This window comes from Mustela lutreola, chromosome 15 (assembly GCF_030435805.1).
Source record: "Mustela lutreola isolate mMusLut2 chromosome 15, mMusLut2.pri, whole genome shotgun sequence".
Taxonomy (NCBI): domain Eukaryota; kingdom Metazoa; phylum Chordata; class Mammalia; order Carnivora; family Mustelidae; genus Mustela; species Mustela lutreola.
In genome coordinates this window covers 3,653,607-3,674,822 of record NC_081304.1, presented here as the reverse complement: position 1 = coordinate 3,674,822, position 21,216 = coordinate 3,653,607, and the positions used below count along the sequence as shown (strand labels likewise).

General features: G+C 63.1%; 2 protein-coding genes across 10 annotated transcripts in view; one reads left to right on the top strand and one right to left on the bottom strand.

The window, feature by feature from the left end:
• Window positions 1–3,235, top strand: part of TNRC6C (trinucleotide repeat containing adaptor 6C) — a 148,539-nt gene extending 145,304 nt beyond the window's left edge. For all 5 annotated transcript variants that reach the window (XM_059150447.1, XM_059150450.1, XM_059150449.1 and 2 more), the window contains one exon: window positions 178–3,235. In XM_059150447.1, coding sequence (XP_059006430.1) covers window positions 178–538 — 361 coding nt within the window. In that variant the 3' untranslated portion in view covers window positions 539–3,235. The remainder of the gene's footprint in view (window positions 1–177) is intronic.
• TMC6 (transmembrane channel like 6) lies at window positions 2,268–20,695 on the bottom strand. Of its 5 annotated transcripts, none has more exons than XM_059150456.1 (22): window positions 20,483–20,694; window positions 18,878–19,016; window positions 18,579–18,718; window positions 18,327–18,422; window positions 17,853–18,011; window positions 16,655–16,760; window positions 16,430–16,526; window positions 15,982–16,242; window positions 15,538–15,725; window positions 14,259–14,403; window positions 13,274–13,429; window positions 12,722–12,873; window positions 12,540–12,621; window positions 12,263–12,360; window positions 11,455–11,550; window positions 11,114–11,189; window positions 10,284–10,417; window positions 10,008–10,184; window positions 9,820–9,898; window positions 7,627–7,694; window positions 6,973–7,064; window positions 2,268–3,913 (listed from the first exon to the last, which is right to left on the bottom strand). In XM_059150456.1, exons 2-21 carry the CDS (start codon window positions 18,931–18,933, stop codon window positions 7,010–7,012), a joined length of 2,421 nt encoding a protein of 806 aa, XP_059006439.1. In that variant the 5' UTR covers window positions 18,934–19,016; window positions 20,483–20,694; the 3' UTR covers window positions 2,268–3,913; window positions 6,973–7,009. The 5 variants fall into 5 exon arrangements, 4 of the variants coding, with proteins under 4 accessions (XP_059006439.1, XP_059006438.1, XP_059006437.1 ...); XM_059150455.1 differs by lacking the exon at window positions 2,268–3,913 and adding an exon at window positions 4,101–4,226; XM_059150454.1 differs by lacking the exon at window positions 2,268–3,913 and adding an exon at window positions 4,206–4,340.
• Window positions 20,696–21,216: the final 521 nt, after the last annotated feature.

Below are 21,216 nucleotides of genomic sequence, written 5' to 3'. Positions count from 1 at the left end.
CTAGAGTTCTCAGGACGCTCTGCACTTCTGTGGTGTCAGGCAGTCCTATCTCCTCCTCCAGTTGGGATGGTATTTATTTGAGTCTTCTGTTTTTTTCTTAGTCTAGCTGAAGCGCTGTCAATTTTTTTATCTCCCAAAAAACCAGCTCTTAATTTTGTTGCTGTCCTGCTCTTTTAGGTGTGTTCTGGGAAACACTACCATCTTGGCCGAGTTTGCCGGCGAAGAAGAGGTGAACCGTTTCTTAGCCCAAGGCCAAGCGCTGCCACCCACCTCCAGCTGGCAGTCCAGCACGGGGACCGGCCAGACGCGGCTGGGCGCCTCGGGCAGCTCCCACGGCCTGGTGCGCAGTGACGCTGGCCACTGGAGTGCCCCGTGTCTGGCCGGCAAAGGAAGCAGTGACCTGCTGTGGGGCGGGGTCCCCCAATACTCCAGCAGCCTGTGGGGCCCGCCCAGCAGTGACGACGGCCGGGTCATCGGAAGCCCCACCCCGCTGAACACTCTGCTTCCTGGCGACCTTCTCAGTGGGGAATCCATCTAGGACCGAGAGGACCCCATTGGCGCCACAATCATCAGCACTAGGAAGAAAAAGCTGACCCTTTCCAGTCCGGGCGGCGCTGAGGACCCGCGTGACCTGAGCAGCCCGGCAGCCCTTTTGAGTACCTCTGTCCAGTACTGAAGACGAGCCCTGGCCGCAGTCCTTGCGAACTGTTCACGAGACAGTGCGGGCTGCGCTCGGTCAGTGTCCCATGCTGACGACAGGATGTTCCTCATAGCTTTTTATTTTGTGTTGTCTTACGTTTGTATGGTGTGTTGTCGTTTTGATTTTTTAAGTATAAAAGCTGCTTAGAATAGTTCTATCATGAAGGGCACTTTTCAGATTGTGGGCTGGAAAGGGTTATTTTATCAAGGGGGGCGGGAGGGAGGGAGATGAGAAAGCCTATTTAAAACGAGCCTGTGACGATTATGCACATTACCAGAGGCGGGCCCCGTGATCAGGGGGAGCTGGTGTCCATCACTGGGCGCAGAGCACGGGCTCCACGCGGCGGGCCTGGTGGCCCAGACCGGCGAGCTGCGCGGAGGCGGCGGCCTGCAGCCTGCTCTCTGCTCCCACGGGTCCGCCTATGCACATTACCCTTGTTTCATTACTTTTTCATGCCATTTTTTTTATCCCAAAAAATATTTTTTAAAAGTTAAAAAAAAAAAAAGACATATCAAACATGCAAATACTTGAATCCAGCAGGCCAATAAGGAAATGTGAACACTTGCCGCGTCGAATTCTACACTTCCAGGCTGACGTCAGTGCGCAGAAACAGGCTCTAGGAAACATTTCTGAGTTCACAGCCTATGTGCGTGTGCGTGTGTGTGGAAATAGAAGCGTGTGTGTGTGTGTGTGTGTGTGCGCGCGCGTGGGCGCACTTTCTGTGTCTGTGTGTTCTGTGTGTGAGGGATTTAACTGTGGGTTTTCCCTTTGATTCAGTATATGCTTTTTTTTTGGCGCATTGGTCAAACGTTTGTTACTATTATTAGCTTCTAACTTTGCACTGAGTGTCCCTGCCCTTCCTTTTGCTAATCCTATACATGAAAGAGAATTCATAGGACAGGGCCGGTGACAATTCACGTGTAAATGTTTACTCAAGGACTCTGTTATTGCGTTTAAAAATTACAGTGTATATCTCTGGAGAAATAATCTGTATACCTACCTTTAGCAGCTTTTTATTGTGGACTAATGCAAGAGAATTACCAGAGTATTGCACCGTGTTTCCATGTGGACTAGAAAGTGAGAGAGAAGACAGCTGTTGCAGAACTGTGGCCATAGATCCTCGCGGAGACCGGACGGCTCCGCGGGAGGAACGGAGACAAGCACTTGGACGTGGGTGGTGACCGCTTTCGGAGGAGCCCGTGCTCAGGGCTCCCACCTGTTTACAGACCTTTTTTTCTCCTTCAGACTTTAAAATAAAAAAATTTTAAAAAGGAATTTAAAAAAAAAAAGAAAAAAAAAAGAAAAAAAAGAGACTTCCGTGGTAAAGAAACCTATTTTCAGAATGCAGATACGCTACTTCAGAGCTCTGGGATTGAACAGTGTCGTCGCTTCCCTCCGGCCATCGTTGTGGACTGTCGATTGTCCCCCTTCGTCGAGGTGACGAGACGTTGTGGTCACTGTCTTGCACATGCGGACGCGCTCTCAGGAAAGCCAGGGTTCCCGAGGGGCAGCTCCACACCATTTCATGTATTTTGTAACCCAACTCCTAGCACTGAAGATGTTATTAAAAAACAAACAAAAAAAAAAAAAAAAAAAAGAAAGAAAAAAAAGAAAAAAGGAAAAAAAAAACACAAAGAAGAAAAATACCTAATCTCTAATGTGTAGCAGTTACATATTTACCAAATAACGGACTCAAAAGAAATAGATGTTTGAAGAGTGCTTTATATATTAAAAATTGCTTTATGTTTTAAAAATGATCAATGTTTTGATTGTTTTGCAAGAAAGACAGACAATGGAGTAACATACCCTCAAGTATGTTTAAAAATATATGAACATTGTGCTCCCTGCCTGCTTGATCAGGAAACTTGTGCATTACATTTTTTTTAATTAGCTTTTTAATGGTTTTATCAAAACAAAACAAAACAAAAAAGAACAAAAAACAAAACAAAAAAAAAAAAAACCCACAAAAAAACAAAAAAAGAAGGTCCTGCAAAATTGCAGATCAACAAAAGCTGGTTTTATAGAGGATCATGAACTATGCACAAACTGGGTTCAAGACTTGTTTTCTCAAGCTGAGTCGTGTGTTAGCGAAACAAACCTTCCTCAGAGTACTAGCATCTCATTGCCATTACATGCGCTCTATATATTCGATGTACATACCCTCACGTGTGTATATCAAATATATGTGCGTGCGTGCGTGTGTGCGTGTATGCGTGTGTGCACCAGACGGCGCTCCTGCTGCCGCTTCGCATCGAGCTGTAGAAGAACTGAGAACTTTAAATTGGGGATGGAAGTAAAGACTCTGTTTGTTTGTTTTTGGGTTTTGTTGACTTTTTTTTTGTTTTTTTTGACCTTTTTCTTTTGAGTTAAAAGATGTCTGTAACTCTGAGATTAAAAAACAAGTTTGTGGCTTTTAATGTTTTTTCCTCATAGAATGTGATCGTTGAAGAACACGCACCGAAAGTTGCTTTCCGAAGTACAACGCTTTGTTGAATCTTAATAAATTGCAATTTTTTTCTTGGCTGTTCAAAGAAATGTGTTTTTTGATTTTTCACAGACAGCATCGATTTGCGCTTTGTACGTGCTGAGGAGAGCGCTGTTGTGCCATCCGCAACACATGCCCTGCCTCTGCTCATGACATCCTTAGAGAGTCTCCCTTAGGTAATCAGATGAGCTCTGAATTTCTGTTGTTTGGTTTATAATTTTACCATGTGTTTTGCGGCTTTGCAGTTCGCACTGAAACCTTACTGCTGATCACCCAGAGGCCGCAGCAGAGAGGGTGAGCTCGCCACCACCGCCGCCACCTGAACCTGCCGCACCGGAGATGTAGCTGGGGCCCGAGGGCCGAGTGTCCCGGCTGAGGACTGTGCCTTTGTCACCGGTGACCCGGTTTAGGCCTCAGAAATATTTGGACCAGAGAGAGTAATGAAGATCTTTTGTGTTTCCTGGACATTTTATTCATATATCCTTGTAAAGTAGCCTCAACCTGTGAGAGGTAACGTTCACAAAGCATTTTGCACAGAAAGAGCAGACGGACCTCAGGCCGCCGCAGGAGGCTGTGGCTTTGTCCCTGTGGCATCCCCGGGGGGCAGCTGGAGAGCCAGCCCACTGCAGACACCAGGACCTTCAGTCACTTGGGCAAGCGTCGGTGCTTCTGATCACCGGGGTTGTAAAGACGGTCTCTGGGAGGCGAGCCAATGTGTCCTCTGACCCCTGCTCAGAGACCAGCACAATGAGTGCCTGGGACAAGGGGTGAGCGCTCGGCTCTGCCCGACCTCTTCGGAAAGTCACGAAGGACAGCGCTGAAGGGCGCGGTCGGGAGACGTGAAGAGGACGGGCGGGAGGCAGGGCGGGAAAGCGGGAAGCACAGCCAGCGTTCCTCCGAGCAGGGCCCGGCGCGGCCGGAGTTCGGGGGAGCGCCTGCTCTCCCGGGTCACGGCCCCGGGAACATCCAACGGCTGCGCGGGGCTTCCTGCAGGCGGTGGCGCGGCCCCGGGCCCAGGAGGCCGGATTGGATTTTGACAGCCTGGGGGAAGCAGGGAACGGTGGCTGACGCAAGGTAAACTGAGTCCCGGAGTGACTGCTCGTGAGACCCGGCTGGGGGGTCCCGGTACCCCTGGTAGCAGAGAAGGCTCCGTGTCTAGAATCAAGAAAATAGGTGTTCTGACCACACCGTGGGGGAGTGGCAGAGACCAAAAGGGTGCAGTGGGTCGTAGCGGGAACTCAGAGCGAGGTCTGAACGGCAAGGAGGCCGAGCGCCGGTTCTAGGGACAAAGATGAGAGCTGAGTGCTGAGCACGTGCTTGCTGACCGGAACGAAAATAGAGACGGGCATTTCAGGAAGATTCTTCCCAGGGACAGCACATCCAGGATGGACCAGGGAAAACCTATACCCAAGTCCCGGTGGAGTCACCCTTAATCTGCCAGCCCCATGCACCGCACCTCAGTGTGAGACTGTGCCTTGGCTGTGAAAGACAGAAGCACGTTTCCAGAAGCCCCTAAGTGGGCTTAGTAGATCCCGATCAGATGCTGCCTACAGCACAGAGCGGTGGTCCTCAACCCAGCCGTGTGTTAGAATGATCTGGACTTTTTCAAGATTTATTTGTTTGACAGAGACAAATAAGCCAGGGGAGTGGGAAAGGGAAAGCAGGCCTCCCGTCGAGCAGGGAGCCCGAAGCAGGGCTCCATCCCAGGACCTTGGTACCATGCCCTGAGCCAAAGGCAACCAACCCCTCAAGGACTGAGCCACCCAGGCGCTGCCAGGAACACCTTCCAAACCAGGGCAAGCTGCAGCCTTGGGGGTGCGCCCCCGGCTGGTTCCAGTGAGCAGCCGGGCTGAGAAGCAGCGGCGTGCATGGATCTCGTCATCGGCCCCAAACAGCTACAGGCCTCGCGCCCACTGGGATAGCAATCCCTAAAAGTTCAGTCGGCAATTACAGCTCATTGTTTTTTCCAGATTTATTTCAGAGTGTGTGCAACGGGGAGGTGAAGAGGGAGGGCGCCAAGTGTGGAGCCCGACGGGGGGCTCGATCTCATGACCCGGAGATGGAGCCGGAGTCGAAATCCCGTCGGGCACCCAACCGACTGAGCCACCCAGGTGCCCCTCTTTATTTTAAAGCAAAACGGGGCCAAGGATGGTGCTAACTAAGCTCTCTAGAGGACCTGTGTCTCGCACTCCAGGAGCCGCAGGAGGTGACGAGCTGGGCTGGGCAAGGTCACAGCAGGGCAAGGTCAGAAAACACGCCCAAGACTCACGGCTACCGGGTCAGATGCAGGCCCGCTCCCCCAGGGGCTCGACTGCAGCAGGAACCCTGCGAGTCGCGCTAACCAGAGGACCCCAGCCACACGGGTATCAGAAACAGCGGGACGGGGGGCAGATGGACACAAGGAGAGCTGGTGCACACGGTGGCGGGGTGGGCCAGGCAGCCTCGGGCAGAACTTCTTCAGAAAACCTAGGTTTTGCTCTTAAGGCCTTGCAACTGCTTGGATGCGCCCCCCCATCACTGGGGATAATCTTCAAGTCAACAGCTGTCCGTGTTCAGCGCACACCACGAGTCCCTCGACAGCAGCACGTGCGACTGCCCGACTGAGGGACAGATGCGCAGAGCACTAGTCCTGTAGGAACCTGGGCAACCCTCCCACTCGTCCCAGGCAGGCGACACGGACGGCAGTGCCAGCCCAACCCAGAAGTGGCCAGGTTGCGCCTGCCCCCCCTACCCCATGGGACAGTGTATCTATGACCAGAGGGAGGCGCCAGGAAGGGTGGCGTAGCCCAGAGAGCCCTCGGCCAGCCCCACGCCTTCTGAGACTTCCACCCAGCTGCACCCCGCGGTGCTCATGCCCGAGGCACAGGGAAGACCGGTCCGGGACTAGCATGAGCTCTTCGCAGAGATCTCAAAGCTCCAGGTCGGGGCATGGCCATGACCAGCCCAGGAAGCCTGAGCTGTCGGGGGCACCAAGGGCGCCATCGCCCACCTACAGAATCTAGGTGATGCCCGGTGAGCCTCTAGGCCACATCAGCAGATGGCACCTGTCCCTGCCCGTCTGCCAAACAGGAACACCCCCAAGAGACCATCTCAGAAAAAGGCGGTTTGAGGGAGCGTGGGCCCAGCTGGGGACACTGCCAGTGCCGGGGGCATCTCCACTGTGGTTTTAACCTTGGCCCTCCCGACTGCCTCACCCAGGCCTGACCTTTCCTCTTCTGGACCCCCCCAGCCTCTCCTTAAATGTGCCCTGCACGTGCCCTGGCCTGATGACCACCGACCATCAGCACTGACGGCTTCATCGCCCTGGACACCGCCCTCCCGGCTCCCTGGCACAAGTGCGAGCCCCCAGGGCACAGGCGCGTCAGGGGCAACCTTCAAGCCGTGCCCTGGTCCACCCTGCCATCCGGGGCTTAGCCAGCAGAGGGCACCCTGCGCTCCGCGCCAGGTGGCCCCCAACCCACACCTCGGAGGGCACTGGAGGGTGGAGCATTCAGTCGGAAAGAGGAAGGGGGGGCGGGGCCTTCCCACGCCCTCCGCCCAAGGCTACGCACTGGGTGAGGGCACAGGGCACAGCAGGCCCGCCTATGAGCACAGAATCCCAGGGGCAGCTCATCTTGCAAAACATGTTTTATCAGAATAAATAGTCCCCGCAGGACACCGTCCACGGGTGGCCCCCCCACTTGCCCACCCTCCTCCAGTGCCCGCCTCGGTGCGCTGCAGAGTCCCTGGATGGCGTCCGCACCTACAGGGCCAGGGGAACAGAGGGCGGCCCAGGCCCAGGCCGCACCTGTGAGCAGACGCGGAGCCTCCAGGCCTGTCGCATCCTACCAGGCGTCCGGATGGTCCACCAGCCTCTCGGTCTCCTGGCTTCTACCAGCCCTGCCAGAAGGGGGAGTCAGCGAGGAGGCCCAGGGACCTGGTGGGAGGCTGAGGGGTCCCTCCAGGCGGGCCGAAGCCAGACACCCAGCAGCCCCCTCAGGAGCTGCCTTCAGGTGTCCCGAGCGTAAAGACGCGTCTGGACAGCCTCAAAGGGCCGGACAGACCTCCCCCGTGTCTGCAGGTGAGCGGGGTGGGGCGGGGGGATCAGACGGCTCAGTCTGGGGGTCCCTGCTGCCCAGGGATGAGCCCCAGCACCTCCGACGGCCCCCCTGGCCCGGCACGTGCACCCCCTGGGGACGAAGAGGGCCAGCTCCTGGGCACTCCAACTTAGGAAGTAAAGGGCCCCGGCGCCCAGCTCTGCCCGCCCCACACACACTTCTTTCTTCTCTAATTTCCTTTTCTCGCCAGACTTCACCAGGCTGGAGCAGGAGAGCCGGGAAGGAGGCGGCCAGGGAGCCCCGCGCCCCCTCCCACCTCACCCCCAGCTCTGCATGATGCCCGGCCCCGGCCCCCTCCCCCCAACACTCATGCACCGAGTGCCCAACCCCTCCAAGGCCCTCACCTGCTCCTCTCCTTCCTCTCGTAGACGGAGTGAAGCCTGTTGATCAAGAAGACTTTGTCTTCCCCCTCCTAAAAAGGCCAGAACACAAAGGGTGAGTGGACAGTCGTCCCTCTGTCTGTCCAGAACAGACGATTCCTCATGACAAGCACAAAATGTTTAAAGGGGGAAAGGGCACCAAACGACAGAAAAACCAAGAGCCAGGCAACGGGCATACATATAGATAGATCTAAACTTCCTAGTGGCCAAGGCGAAAAAGGACATGTGACAAGAGCCCGGGGAAGGCCACAGAGTCTGCCTGACTTCATTTAAAACTGGCATCGCCACTTACTGACTCTGTGTTGGGCAAATTACCTCCTGTCTGACCTCAGAGTCACCATCTGTAAACGGGAGGTAAGGGTGCCTGCGGCGTGGGGCTCTGTGAGCTTCTACTGTTCTAACGACCACCAAACTGGTGGCTTACGACGACACAAACTTGTCTTTCAGTTCTGGAGGTCAGCAGTCCCAAACGGCTCTCACTGCGCCAAGGATCAAGGTGTCAGCCAAACCAGGGACTCTCAGGAAGCAATCTTCCTTCCTTTTCCAGCTTCTGAAATCTGCCCGTAGCCCTTGGCTCTCTGCCCCTTCCATCCGAGTCAGTGGGTACAGAAGGCCATGTCTGCCCTGCCCAGACCCGGGAAGAGCCACTCCAGGGGCCTAGCCGAGCCCAGACCTGCGGCTCCCACGCCCTGCCCTGGTCTGCAGCAGGGGCCTGCCCGGAGAATGGTCTTCCTGCTCCCAGGTTGCTAGCAGGTAGAGCTGGGACCCTCCTCCCGGCGCAGCTGTGCACCCACTGGCCCCACCGCCACCCCAGACCCCACAGGCGCCCTGATGCACCACATGATAGGGCAGCAGCTGGCTGCCAAAAACCCAGACCTCGGCCAGAATGCCTGGCCTCAAGCCCTGCTCCCTGGGGGTAAAGGGGAAGCAGACCGGGGCTCCTAGTGTGTTCCCTGAGCCCCCCAAGAAGTGGGAGCTGTCCTTAAGGGACCTTCCTGCTTGGGATCCGGGCCCTGCGCTGATGAGCCAGCAGCCGGGGCCCCCGCCTACCGCCCCCAAGCCTTGTCCTGCCCTGGCTGAGACCCCAGCACACGCCAGATGAGGTGCAGCCCCGGCCCCAGGTGAACGCCAGGCCACAGGCACTGCCGGCTCCACAGTGGCTCAAGCAACCAGCAGGCAGAATCTCCCGAAGGAGGGGCGCCTGGTGGATTAGTGGGCTAAAGCCTCTGCCTTTGACTCAGGTCACGATCTCAAGGTCCTGGGATCGAGCCCCACGTTGGGCTCTCTGCTCAGCAGGGAGCCTGCTTCCTCCTCTCTCTGCCTGCCTCTCTGCCTACTTGTGATCTCTCTCCCTCTCTCTGTCAAATAAATAAATCTTAAAAAAAAAAAAAGTCGCCCGAAGGGGAACATCCATGAATAGACTGATAGCAAGGCCCAGGGTGAGGTCAGAACACCCCCCGCGTCTCCGTGGAGCCCCAGGGTCACTGGCAGGTCCAGCTGAGCAGACCGCAGCAGGACACAGTCCCTCGGGCTGGGCTGGAGCAGCTCGGGGCTGGCAGGTTCCCAAGGGCCGACCGTGCAGGGGGGTCCCGGCACCCTGGGCTCTGAGCCCCACCCTGCCTCTCACGCTTTGGTGATAAACTACACGGGCTTAATAAAACTGATTTAGGGGGTGCCTGGGTGGCTCAGCCAGTAAAGCGCCTGCCTCCAGCTCTGGGCATGATCCCAGGGTCCCAGGATCGAGTCCCTGCTCAGCGGGGAGCCTGCTTCTCCCTCTGCCTCCGGCCTGTGCTCTTGCTCTCACTCTCCGTCTCCAGTAAATTTAAAAAAAGTTAAAAAGCTCTAAATCCAGGCCCACTTTCACCCTTACTCCACTTGTTTGGAAAACATGGGTCCCCCAAGAAGTCCAAAAGCAATTTCCAATACCTCAAAGACCTCCCCAGAGACCCCGCGGGGCCACGGGCCCTAAAATGCCGGAGCCGCAATCCCACCCGGCTGGAGCCCTGCCCCGGGGGTGTCGGGGCGGCCGCCGCCACGCTCCCCAGCTCTGCTCAGTACCAGCCTCACGTGGGAATGTGTCCTGTGGCCCACAGAGCCCCTGGGTGGCCGGATGGGGGTGGCGGCCCCCAGAGCGTGGCAGGGACAGGGGACACTCACGTTGCTGATCTGCTCCTTGAGGAGGCAGATGACCCTCCGCTGTCCCTTCACCACCTGGATGTTGAGGTAGATCACGGCCCTGCGGGATCAGAGCCAAGCGGTCCGGGCTGAGGGGGTTGGGGGAGAGGGACCAGCATGCGGAGGGACGGGCCGCGGCCCCCACCCGGCCGGTCCCCGCCCGCACTCACAGCAGCAGGGCTGACACCAGGTAGATGGGGAAGGTGTTCTCCACCAGGTACCGGTGCACCCAGGGCAGCCAGGAGACCCGGGGGCCCGCCGCCTCCAGGCGGCGCACCCACACCTTGCCCGCCTCATACATGGTGTCCAGGGTCCGGAAGGGGCCGCAGGTGCTGGAAGGCTTCACCCTGCGGGGAGAGGGCGAAGGCGACCGCCCCGTCACCCCACCCCGCAGCCCCGGATCCCGGGGCGACGCCACCCCCCGCCCGAGGCCGAGCACCACGCACTGCCACACGGCGTAGCAGAGGAAGACGGCGGCTCCCAGGAAGGAGGGGAAGCAGAGCAGCGAGACGAAGACGGTGCTCATGTGGGAGGCCAGCCAGGGTCTGCGGGGTGCCTGGCAGTTGGCCATCAGGCTGGTCTGGGGACAAAGGCTGAGATTCACCATCGCTGGCTGCGGCCTGGGGCGGGGGGGGGGGGGGGGGGGAGCTACCAGGGGGAGGGGGAAGGGGCGGTGCTTCTGGGAGGGGCCCTCCCACCCCAGGGGGCAGACAGTCCCAGGACTGTCTCCCCAGCCCGTAAACCGCCAGGCTGGTTTACGGAGGGGAGACCGAGGCACACGAGGGCTGGTCTGTCCACCATCCCTCATATACGGAAGACCTGACAGGGATGGCCACCTCCGGTGGCTGGCGGTCTCCGCTGGGCCAGGCCCTGCACCCAGAACCCTATGAATGCCATCCCCAGCAGGCACCCGCGGACACGGTCCCGCTGCAGAGACCAGGAGACAGGGCCGGAGGGAGAAGCTGGCTCTCCACGGAGGACACCCCAGCCCGAGGACGGAGGAGCGGGCTCCCTCCCCTCGGCCCGGCTGCCCGGCCCCGCCCCGGCTGGCCCCCTCGAGCACCCGGCAGTGACCACGGACCCCAGCAGGATGCCGCCCAGCCCAGGAAGGGCAGCAGTGCCGGGGAGGGCAGTCGGCCATTCCCTGGGGCCGGGGGAGGAGGGGAGGGGTCCAGAGGCCCAGGGCTCTGTGTCCCCCAGCCCCGCGGCCCAGCCTGGTGACTGCACAGTCTCCCAAGGCGCCACCAGCCTCCCGGGTCCCAGGGGACACCCTTACCTTCTTGACGTAGAAGATGAGCAGCAGTTTGATGATCTGGACGGCGGGGAGGAGAGGACAGAAGAGGACCCCCAGCCTGGGGAGGCAGCGAGGGGGTGCGGGCTGCAGTCTGGAGGCCAGGGTCAGGACCCCCATGCTGCACCCCAGAGCGACAACGGCCAGGCTCAGGGTCACAACGAGACGGCCCCAAGGCCAGGCTGGGCACAGCCCTGCACAGATGCGAGGGGTCCGGGCCCAGGTCACCGCAGAACCCCCAAGCCAGGGCCTTGCTGCAGGCCTAGCAGGGAAGGGGCTCAGCCGTCCCGGGGGCCGGGCGATGCCGGCAAGCCGGAGACACTGACCAGGTCAGGGTCTGCCCGTAAATCAGCTCCAGGACATTCCCGGCAATGTCGAACTCTGGCTTCTCCCTCCTCTTCAGCTTCTTCTCAGAGATGAGCCTGGGGCAGAGGAGTCCCCAAGGGTCACGTGGGAGGGCCAATCCCATTGGCCGATCCCCAGCGGGCAGGCACGGGGGCTGGGCACCCTCCCCTCAGGCGCCTGGCGGTTGTCAGGGGACACAGCCGGCTGAGGGCCTCCACCTGAGGGGCTCCAGGCTCCGGGCTGATTTCCTCTCCCTCTTTTTTCTTTTTTTTCAACCAATCTCTACACCCAACGTGGGGCTCGAACTCAGGACCCTGAGATCAGAGTTGCACGCCCCACGCACGGAGCCGGGCGCCCCCCGTCTTGGTCTTTTTTCTACTCTCTTGGGTATGAACATGCACAACACGCCTCGGTTTTACTGACGGTTCAACTTCCCAGTTTAAAATTATCAAACTCCTCTCTTCCCAGAAAAAAACACAAACAAGAAAATAAAAGTAGCAGCTGCCCCGCGCCCGGCGGCGTTCTGAAAACACCCTCCCTCCGCCCCTTCTCCGCGCGCGACGGGGACCAGACACCGCGCTGAAAGCCCTCCTCCCTCCCCTCGAAAACCCGTCCAGCCCCGTCTGCGGCTTTGCTTGACCTGACGACCGCACACAGGACAGGCTTCGCGGGAGCGGACAGACGCGCCCAGCGGGGACCGCCAGGCGCTCCCTGCCTGCCTCGCAGCCCTGGGGGGGGGGGGGGGCCTGGGGAGCCCAGGGGCCCTGGCGGCGCGTGCAGGGGCCTCACCTCCACACCAGCTCCCCGAACAGCGTGTCCAGCAGCACGAAGATGAAGTCCAGCACCGTGAGCCGGTAGAGCTCCTGGCCCACGAAGTTCTCCCAGCACTGGAACAGACCGGCCTCAGCCCCTGGGGACGCCGCAGCCCCGGCCCCCGCCCACCCCGGCAGCCAGCCCCGCGCCCAGACCTGGCCAGACGTACCACCCAGCCAGCCGGGGAGGGCCCTGCACCCCCATCCCTAGCAGCAGAGCAGCCCCCGCGTCGGGCCCCCATGGCTTCCCTCACCTGGTCCTTCAGGGTGCCCACCCTGCGGCCCAGCCAGTGGTAGCAGAGGATGCCCAGGATGGCCATCTTAAAGATGAGATTCCTGCAGAGGACAAGGAGGCAGGGAGCGCTGAGAGAGGCGGACCCGGGGGACAGAGGCCCCGCCCCAGGCCACCTCCCCCCCACCCCAGCCGGCCACACACCTGCAGATGGCCAGGTACACCTCCAGGACCGGGGAGTCCTGCCGCTCCAGGGCCGCCAGGCAACGGAACAGGTAGGGGGCCCCCAGGTTCAGGAGGCAGACCACCACGGGCAGGGCCAGCAGTGCCCCCTCCTGATCAGCGGACACTGGGCTCTGCAGCAGGAGGGGCGGCAGTGGTCACGTCAGGTGCCACCGTTGGCAGGTGCTGTGGCCAGGAGGGCCCCCCTGAGGAGGAAGGAGGGGGTCAAACTGCCTCACAGCACCCCCACCCACCCACCCCCCGCCAGCAAGAGACTCCCCACCCCCAGGCTTCGGGTTCAAACCACACAGGAAGGGAGTGGGGACACAGGTGTCAGAAGAGAACCCGAAACAGCAGGGGGAGGGAGAGACAGGTGCAGGCAGAGAGCGAGCCACCCCGGGGGGAAAAGCTGCCGGGGGTGGCAGGTGTGGGTGGGGGGGGGGGGGGGGCAGTCACCAGGGACCATCCGAACTCAGCAGGGATCTGACCCTGCGGTCAGGGCCCCGGGGCCGTCCGTTCTCTCTCTGCCCGCACCTTGATCATGAGCTCCGAGAAGGCGTAGACGGCCATAGTGCAGCCCACCGTGGTCCCCAGGCAGAGAAGCCACACCAGCCCCAGCACGGCCACCTGCCGCAGCCGCCCGCACGCGCTCCGGGGGCCCTGCTGCCGCTGCCGCTCCGCCAACAGCTCCTGCGGGTGGCCGAGCCCGTCACGGACCCACGCACACACGCAGATGCACACGGGGCCCTGCGGGGCGGACACTGGGGATCCCGCCTCTCCCACCCCCAGTGCTGCCGCCCGTCCCTCCTGGCTGCGTGGGGCCCCATCTCCAGGCGCGAAGAGAACACAGGGCAGGGTCTCCAGGCCACGTCCTGCCCCCCAACCCCGCCAGGCCCCAGCTGCTCCCACCCTGGGCTCCTGCTGTGTCCTGAGGCCCCACCCCAACCTCCACCTGCCCCCATCCTGCCATCCTCTCTACCTTGGGGGTAGGCAGCAGCCCCCCACCCCCCCACCCCACCCCCACCCCCGGCTGAGCAGGAACCCAAGGCGCGAAGCCAGGGTGTGTGCTGGTGGGAGCCCCGGGGATCCTGGCCAAGGGCCCCGAGAGCACCCGAAGCCCCTTGCCCTGGAGCCTCGGTCCCGCAGGTTCTCCAGCCCGGGGCTAAGGGCGACCTGAAGACTGAGGCCCCAGGATGGAGGACAGGCCAACAGCAAACACCCACCCTGGGCCCGAACGCACACAGACCTATGCTCCGAGCACAGTCCGGCTCACGGCCTCCCGCACGCTCGAGGGCCCTGGACACGGACCCCAGCCAGCGGGCGAGAGGCAGCCCCAGATGAGACAGTCGTACGGGAGAAAACTCCAGGGCGATTCCCAGGGCTACCTGGTGTCCCTGGAACCGGGGTGACAGGCCAGGACCCCACCCTCATGCCCTGCCCACAGCTCTGGCCACGTGGGCCAAGTCTGCAGGAGCCGAGCAGGTGGGGACAGCAGCCTCGGGCCCCCCGAGTGGCTCACCTTCAGATGGGTTCGGATGTTGTCACACTGGAGGCGGGAGGCCCGTCTCTGAGTCACCTTGTGGTCCCAGGAGCAGAAGACGGTGACAGCATGAACCCCCGAGGCGCTGCCCACCCGGTAGCTCTCCCCGAAAGAGCGGGACATGCTGGAAGGGACAGAGCCAGGAGAGAGGTGACGAGGGGCACAGAGGCCGCAGAGAGGGCAGTCAGGATGCTCCCCGCAGCCAGAACCCAGCACGCACTCTGAGGAGCCCTCTGGGCGTGAGAGGGGCCCTCCGCTGGCCCCTACCCCTCCTCCAGCCCCGCGCTCCGGGGCCCCTGCTGTGGGATGCCGGTCACCCTCCACTGACCCATCTAACTCGCTGCCACCAGCCACACGTGGCTGCACCGGCACCCGCCGACGGGGCTGGCCGCCTCCTACACGGACATCGCGGCAGAGTACGCCCACCTACCCCAGGCCTTTTGCACGGCCTCTCGCAACAGTCAAAACACGCTCCTCCACTTCTCCCCCGCCCGACCGTATTCAACCCCCCTGTCTGACACGAGCACCTCCTCCCAAGCCAGCCTGGCTCCTCCAACGCCCCAGAACAGGCCGGCAAGCGCCTAGAGGGCACTGGGTCTTCCCAGCCTCCTCTCTGGTCCGTCTTCTCCCCTAGACACCAAGTTCCTCGAGGACAGGCCCCACACTCACTCACCCTCCTGCCCTGAGCTGAGCACAGCCAAGGTCCCGAGACGGGAAGGGGATGCGCGGGTGGAAAGAAGGAAGGGGAGACGGAAGGACGGACACAACTAATGAAGGAGGGATGGACGGATGGACGGACAGATGGACGGATGGATAGATGGACGGATGGAAGGCAGGATGGACGGACAGATGGACGGATGGACGAACAGATGGATGGATGGACAGATGGACGGATGGAAGGCAGGATGGACGGACAGATGGACGGATGGACAGATGGACAGATGGAAGGCAGGATGGATGGACAGATGGACGGATGGACGGATGGAAGGCAGGATGGACGGACAGATGGACGGATGGACAGATGGACGGATGGAAGGCAGGATGGACGGACAGATGGACGGATGGACAGATGGACGGATGGAAGGCAGGATGGACGGACAGAAGGAAGGGTAGATGGAGGAAGGAGGGATGGAGGGAGGACAGGGCAGACGGACAGACGGACAGGTGAGGGGATGGACAGGAGGAGGGATCCATAACGAATGAATGAGGAGACGAGCGGTCGCCCTCAGAGCCCAGGTCACATGGGGGACGCGGTTACCTGTACACCAGCGTGATGCAGGTGATGAAGAAGGCCACCCCCACCGTGAAGAGGTAGGCCAGGGGCATGTTGTAGGGCAGGCTCTCGGCCTCACGGCCGCACGGACCCCCCGGCGGGAGCGCGCACGGCCGGGTCAGCGAGCTGTTACTGTAGTAGCCGTAGTACAGGACAGTGTAGTTGAAGCTGCCCTGCGGGGGGAGGCCCCGTGGAGTCACAGACCCTCCCCCTGCCCAGCCCTGCCCCAGCCTCAGGCAGAAGAAGGGCGCCCACAGGGGCAGGGCGAGGACCCGGGGAAGTCAGGGCAGGACGGAGGAGGCCACGCCCCCCCCCCCCCCGGAGTCCCGGCACAGGCAGGGGTGGGGGCTCCCTGGAGGAAGCTGTGCGAAAGGGGGTCCGAAGGCGGGGCCCCGCCCACAGACGCCCCCCACCCGAGCGAGCCCTCACCCCGCCCGTGAGCAGCTCCAGGCCCGTGAAGCTGGGGGCAGAGCCCGGGGAGGCGGGCGGCGGGAAGGCGGCCTGCGTGCCCACCAGGAAGGCGAGCAGCAGCGGCAGCAGGAGCGCGTTGAAGGCCAGCAGGGTCTTGAGGAAGAGGAAGTAGGAGAGCACGCTGGAGCCGAACCGGCCTCCGATCCGCTTCAGGGCGTAGCGCCAGGGCACCAGGGCCAGCAGGCCCGAGAGCAGTGCGAGCCCCAGGCCGTGCAGGGCCTGCGGGCACAGAGGCGGAAGGGAAGAGAGGCCGCCCTGAGCCCCCGGGCGAGGGGAGGCCAGACTCAGAGGTGCGGGGGGAGGGGGCGCAGAGGGGAGGGCGGGTCTGAAGGCTGGGATACCCCACACACAGGACGGCCACAGAAGGGGGGCCCCCTACCCCTACCCGGAGACAGCAGACCCCTACCAGGACGCAGGCGTCTCGGAGCCGGCCACAGCAGGGGAGGAGCCCACGCCGGCCAGGCCGGCCCCGCCGCTTCCCCCTTGGGGTCCGGCTCTCCTCTCTGGGGACACAGGGGGCATCAGGGCGGGGCCAGGGATGGACCTGACACCCCCCAGGGGGTACCCGCCGCCCAGCCCACCCCCACCACTGCAGTGGGTCTGGAGACGCCCGAGGCCAACAGGCACTGACCGCAGGCAGCGTTTCTCAGCCAGGCCCAAGGGCATCCCCCGGAGCATGTGGTCCCGCTGGGCCACCGTCAGGCCCTGCAGCTCCTTCACCAGCAGGAGCCGCTTCTCTGCAGGAGGATGGGGCTGTCAGGGCCCACGGCAACCCTCCTTCCCTCCCGCCCGTGCCCGTGCCCCTGGACGAGGCTATCTGCCCCTGCTGGCCCGCCCCAGCGCAGACCTCCGCCTGCCCCCCAGCCCCAGACGACTGCTCTCGGCCTGCATCCCTCAAGCCAGACCCTGCCGTGCCCGCCTGTCTTCCCCGCCTATGAGCCCGGGGCCCCTCCTCCTGGACCCCAACTCTCCTCCTGGGTCCCCACAAGCCTCCTGCTCTGACCCCCCCCACCTGAGCCTCACCCCCACCCTCCTGCTCAGCAGTGATGAGGTCCCAACCCCACCCCCTAGCACCTCCCCCCTCACCAGCTCCTGCGAGGTGATGGGGGTCGGGGTCCGTAGAGCCACCACCTCGCTCCCACCCTGGGAGGGTACACCACCTCACCCCAAAGTGACAGACAAGCGGACACCTGGCCAGGCCTGCAAAGCGCAAGTTGCCCAGAGCCCGCTCCTCCCCACCCAGTCCATCACCTACCACAGGGCCTTGAGTAAACTGGGGAGGACACAGACAGGACCCCAGCACAGGGCCTGAGCTCCGGGCCCCTGAACGCCACAGGCTACCGGGTTGAGGTCTGACCTGTGACACTGGCCCTGTTATGACCACAGTCCCTTGCCCTCTAGCACCGCCACACCTGCCTCCCACCTCAGGGCTTTTGCACATGCCCCTCTGCTCTAGCGTCACTTCCTCCAGGAAGCCTCCCTGGATCCCTGTCCGGCCACGGCCCTCCTCAGTCCCCTCATCTGAGCTTGGATCTGCTCTTCCCTTTCGCTGGCTCCCGTCTGTTCTACTGGGCAGAAACAGGGCACCAGACAGCGGGACCTGGTCTGCTCACCACCATCCCAGCCCAAAGCCGAGAGCAGCGTGTGCAAACAAGTGCTCAGCACGGGCATGTGGGGTCTGGACACTTAAGGGCGCCATGTGACATGGGTCAAACCCTTCACAGTCCAGGCGGCCCCCACTGCTCGGCTTCTCTGCCCGGGGCCCCCGCCCGCCACCCCCCACCCCTCCCCCCCACACACCACCCCCACCGCCTAGCCCACTCTCTCACCCTCCTCCTCGAGGGCTGCAGGGTCAAGCTCCAGGTCATAGAGGCGGAGGCTGGGCCGGGCCGAGCGCCCCACACCCCTGAGCTCAGGCCGGCTGACCCGGCGTCGCAGCTGGACCGTGCGGTTGTAGTACTGGGAGATGATAGCCCCACGGCTGCGGCCTGTGGGCAGGTGGGGGGGAGGGTCGGGGGGGGGGGGCAGCGCCGGCCTCGCCCCCCTGCCCCTCACCCCTGCTAGGGCCCATGAAGTCCATTTACTAGAGACCTCGGGCACCACTGTGTTCCCAAGAGCCTATTTTTATCCCTGGGACTCTGGAGTCGTTTCTGGAACCCAGCGAGGCTGCACAGGGCTGTGCTGGGGCTGTGCTGGGCCTCCGGGCAGTGGACGGCAGGTGCGGGGCGGAGGACTCAGCTCCACGCAACACAGATCCCGCTGAAAGCCCAGCCGCCCGGGCCCGGGGAGAGGGGCCCACTCACCAATGGTGCGACTGGGCATACTGGCCAAGATGCGGAGCGTGGCTGTGCTGGGAGCCCCGGCATCCTCTGGCCCCGGTGGGATCCGGCTGCCGCTGCCTGCAAACCACAAAGACTGGTCAGGAGGTCCTGGAGACACGGCGGCCGGCGGTCTCCCCAGCCAATCCCCAGCCCAGGCCCGCAGCTGGGAGAGGCTGGGAAGGTTCAGAGCCCCGCCCGCGGCACCTGTGCACCGGCCAGGCGGGGTGGGCTCACCTGTGGTCTGGGGGGCTCCAGCCCCCCGCTCCCGCTCCTGCAGCTCCAGCCCCTCCTCAGCCACCCACCGGCTCTGCTCCTGGATGAGCTGGTGGAAGGAGTCGTGCACGTCGCTCTCATCGTAGGGGCTGGGCTCCTGGCTGCCGGGGTGGGAGGCGGACCGGGCGTCAGGACTTGGCTGACCCAGCCCTGCCCCAGCAGCCACCCCCTCCACAGGCCCTGCTCCTGGTGGCCTCTCCCGGGGTGCGGGGGGCACCTCTGTCCTCCAGCCCGCCACCCCCCAGCCCCAGTGCACTTACCCGTGGTCCTCTGGGGTCTCGGGAACATGGAGGACAAAGTTCAGTGGCTGGGCCATGTCTAGGACCCACGCCCAGCCTGTCTGCCGCCCTAGGGCAGCTCACAGCCTGGACACAGCCTGCAAGGCCTCCCGCAGCCCATCTGCGGAGACAGGGAGTGGTGCACCGAGGTTGGCTTCCAGTGCCTGGTGCCGAACCACCCACTCCCTGGGGACCGTGGGGTTGCCCACAGCCTAGGCTGCCAGAGCCGCTGCCTGACCCACCCCCACAGCCAAACACGGGGTCAGGTTAGTGACCCCCAATAAACCACATGCCAGATGGACCCAGGGGGAGTCCCTTCCACTGCCTGAGGGACAACGGAAGGAAGGAGGGGTTCCGAGCAGTCCCCATACGTTTCCTCTACGGCGCCAGTCCCTGGGAAAGGGGAAGGGGGGCTGCGTGTGGACACAGCTCCTCTCCTCAGGCTCCGCCCCAGGTGTCCACCGCCCTCTTTGGGGGGAATAAGGTCAGGGCCGCTCCCAGGCCTTCCCAGGCCCGCCCTGAAACCCCAGAGCACTTCCTCTCACAGGAAGCCCCTCCCACGGCCAGCCCTCCCCACCTCCCACCAGCTCCAGGGGCCTCCTCCAGCCGGATTCCCACCCCCCAAAACAGGGACCACTGCCCTCCACACTGGGCTGGGCCGGGCCACTACAAGGTCACCAGTTCGCAGGAGACCGACTCCCCGACATTCCATCACCCTGGGGCCAGCGGGGCAGCTGGCTGCGGGGGAAGGGAGGCTGGGCATTAAACAGGACGCCTTTGTCCAGCCTTCGTCCTGGCAGAGAGCTCTGTCATCGCGGGCGACAACTGGAACCAGGGTGTCCTTGTCTGGGCGCTTCACCCGGTCGGAGCCCAGCCCTGCGCTGCCCAGCCCTAGGCCCTCCTCCCCCGCCTCCCCTTCCTCCGCGGGAAACAACGCTCAGAAAAGTTGGGCTTGGCTCAAGGGGGCTCACCTGGGCTCACCCAGGCACTGCCTAGGACTTCTGCCCCGCTGACGCCCAGCGGCCGGCACCGTACCCCAGGCCCCCAGGCCGGGCAGGTCGGGCCGCGTTTCCGGGGTACAGCGTTCCTGAGCCCTGAGCCAGGTGGGGAGGAGCAGGGTGGGGCGCGTCTCCGGGAACCCCGACCCGGCCGGCAGCGAGTCCGCAGGGAGCAGCAGCCGCCGGGGAGAGCCGCAGCCCAGCCGCAGGACGCAGGGGCGGCCCCAAGTCCGGGCGCCCCTCGACCCCTCTCCCCGCCAGCCTCCCGCTCCCCCGCCCCGACCGCGCGACCCGGCCCGGCCCGGCCCGGGGGTCGGCTGGGGCGGGTCCGGGGGCTGCCTGGGCGGCGCGCCCGTCCGGAGAGCGGGAAGCGTCAGGCCACCCGCGCGGGAGCTCTCAGCCCGGGGGCCCCAAGGAGTGGGGAGCGGGTGCGGCGGCCGCCGCAGGGGAAGTGGCTGGGCCGGGAGGACCCGGGCGCCGCCCCCAAGCCCGGGGCCCCGCGGCCTCGCCCGGACCCGCACCCCGATCCCCGCCGCTCACCCGGGGGGCGCGGGGGAAGACGGGCCCTGCGCGCTCGCGAGCCGCTCACCTGTCCCCGGAACCGCGGTCCCGGCTGCACCACCTGGGGGCGGGGCCGCGGGGTCAGGGCGAAGGGAGGGACCGGGAAGGGGAGCTCGGGGGCGACCTGGGACCCTCGCGGGACCCGCGGGGCCGAGGGAGCTGCGCCGCCCAGCCCCGGCCCACGTGGTTGCTGGCCTTCGGCGTCACGTGACCCGGCGCGCCCCCGCGCCCTCGCGCAACCTTGCCCTCCCCCCCCGCCCCACCCCCCGGCCGACTGCCGACCCGGCCCAGCCTCACACCGAGGTCTGAGCAGGGTGCGGGCGGCCGAGCGTCCGGGTCTGAGTCCACAGTGTCAGCGGGACTCAGTTTCCCCAGGTTTCAAGTGGGGACAACACTTCTCCAGCCGCCCTTTTCCCGGGGCAGTGATCAAAGCAGCCCGCCGCTGGGGAGCCCTGGTGATCGGCGCCTTGCGACACCGGATTGGGTAACCCTTTCCTCCACACCACCCCCTGCTGACCAACGACTGTCCCCAGCGGGCTGCAGCACCCGGCCTTTCACCCCTCTCTGGTCGGGGCGTGGTTTCTGCCGCTACTTGGACCAGAGTTGGGGCGCACTTCCTGGATGCTAGGTCGGGAGGAGGGGGCAAGCCCCAGGGAAGCCTGACACTGTGACTGTCCCCTCTGCTGTTTTCTTCGTGATTCCCATAAGCCGGGGGCTGGACACCCACTCCCGGCCTCACAGATGAGCCAACAGGCAGCGACC

Coding starts and splice junctions, on each gene's coding strand:
- TMC6 (XM_059150456.1), bottom strand. CDS start 18,933: ATGGCCCAGCCACTGAACTTTGTCCTCCATGTTCCCGAGACCCCAGAG. Junction 16,527..16,654: donor GCTGAGAAACGCTGCCTGCG/GTCAGTGCCTGT, acceptor CTGTGTCCCCAG/AGAGGAGAGCCGGACCCCAA. Junction 7,065..7,626: donor GAGAGGAAGGAGAGGAGCAG/GTGAGGGCCTTG, acceptor CCCTTCTGGCAG/GGCTGGTAGAAGCCAGGAGA.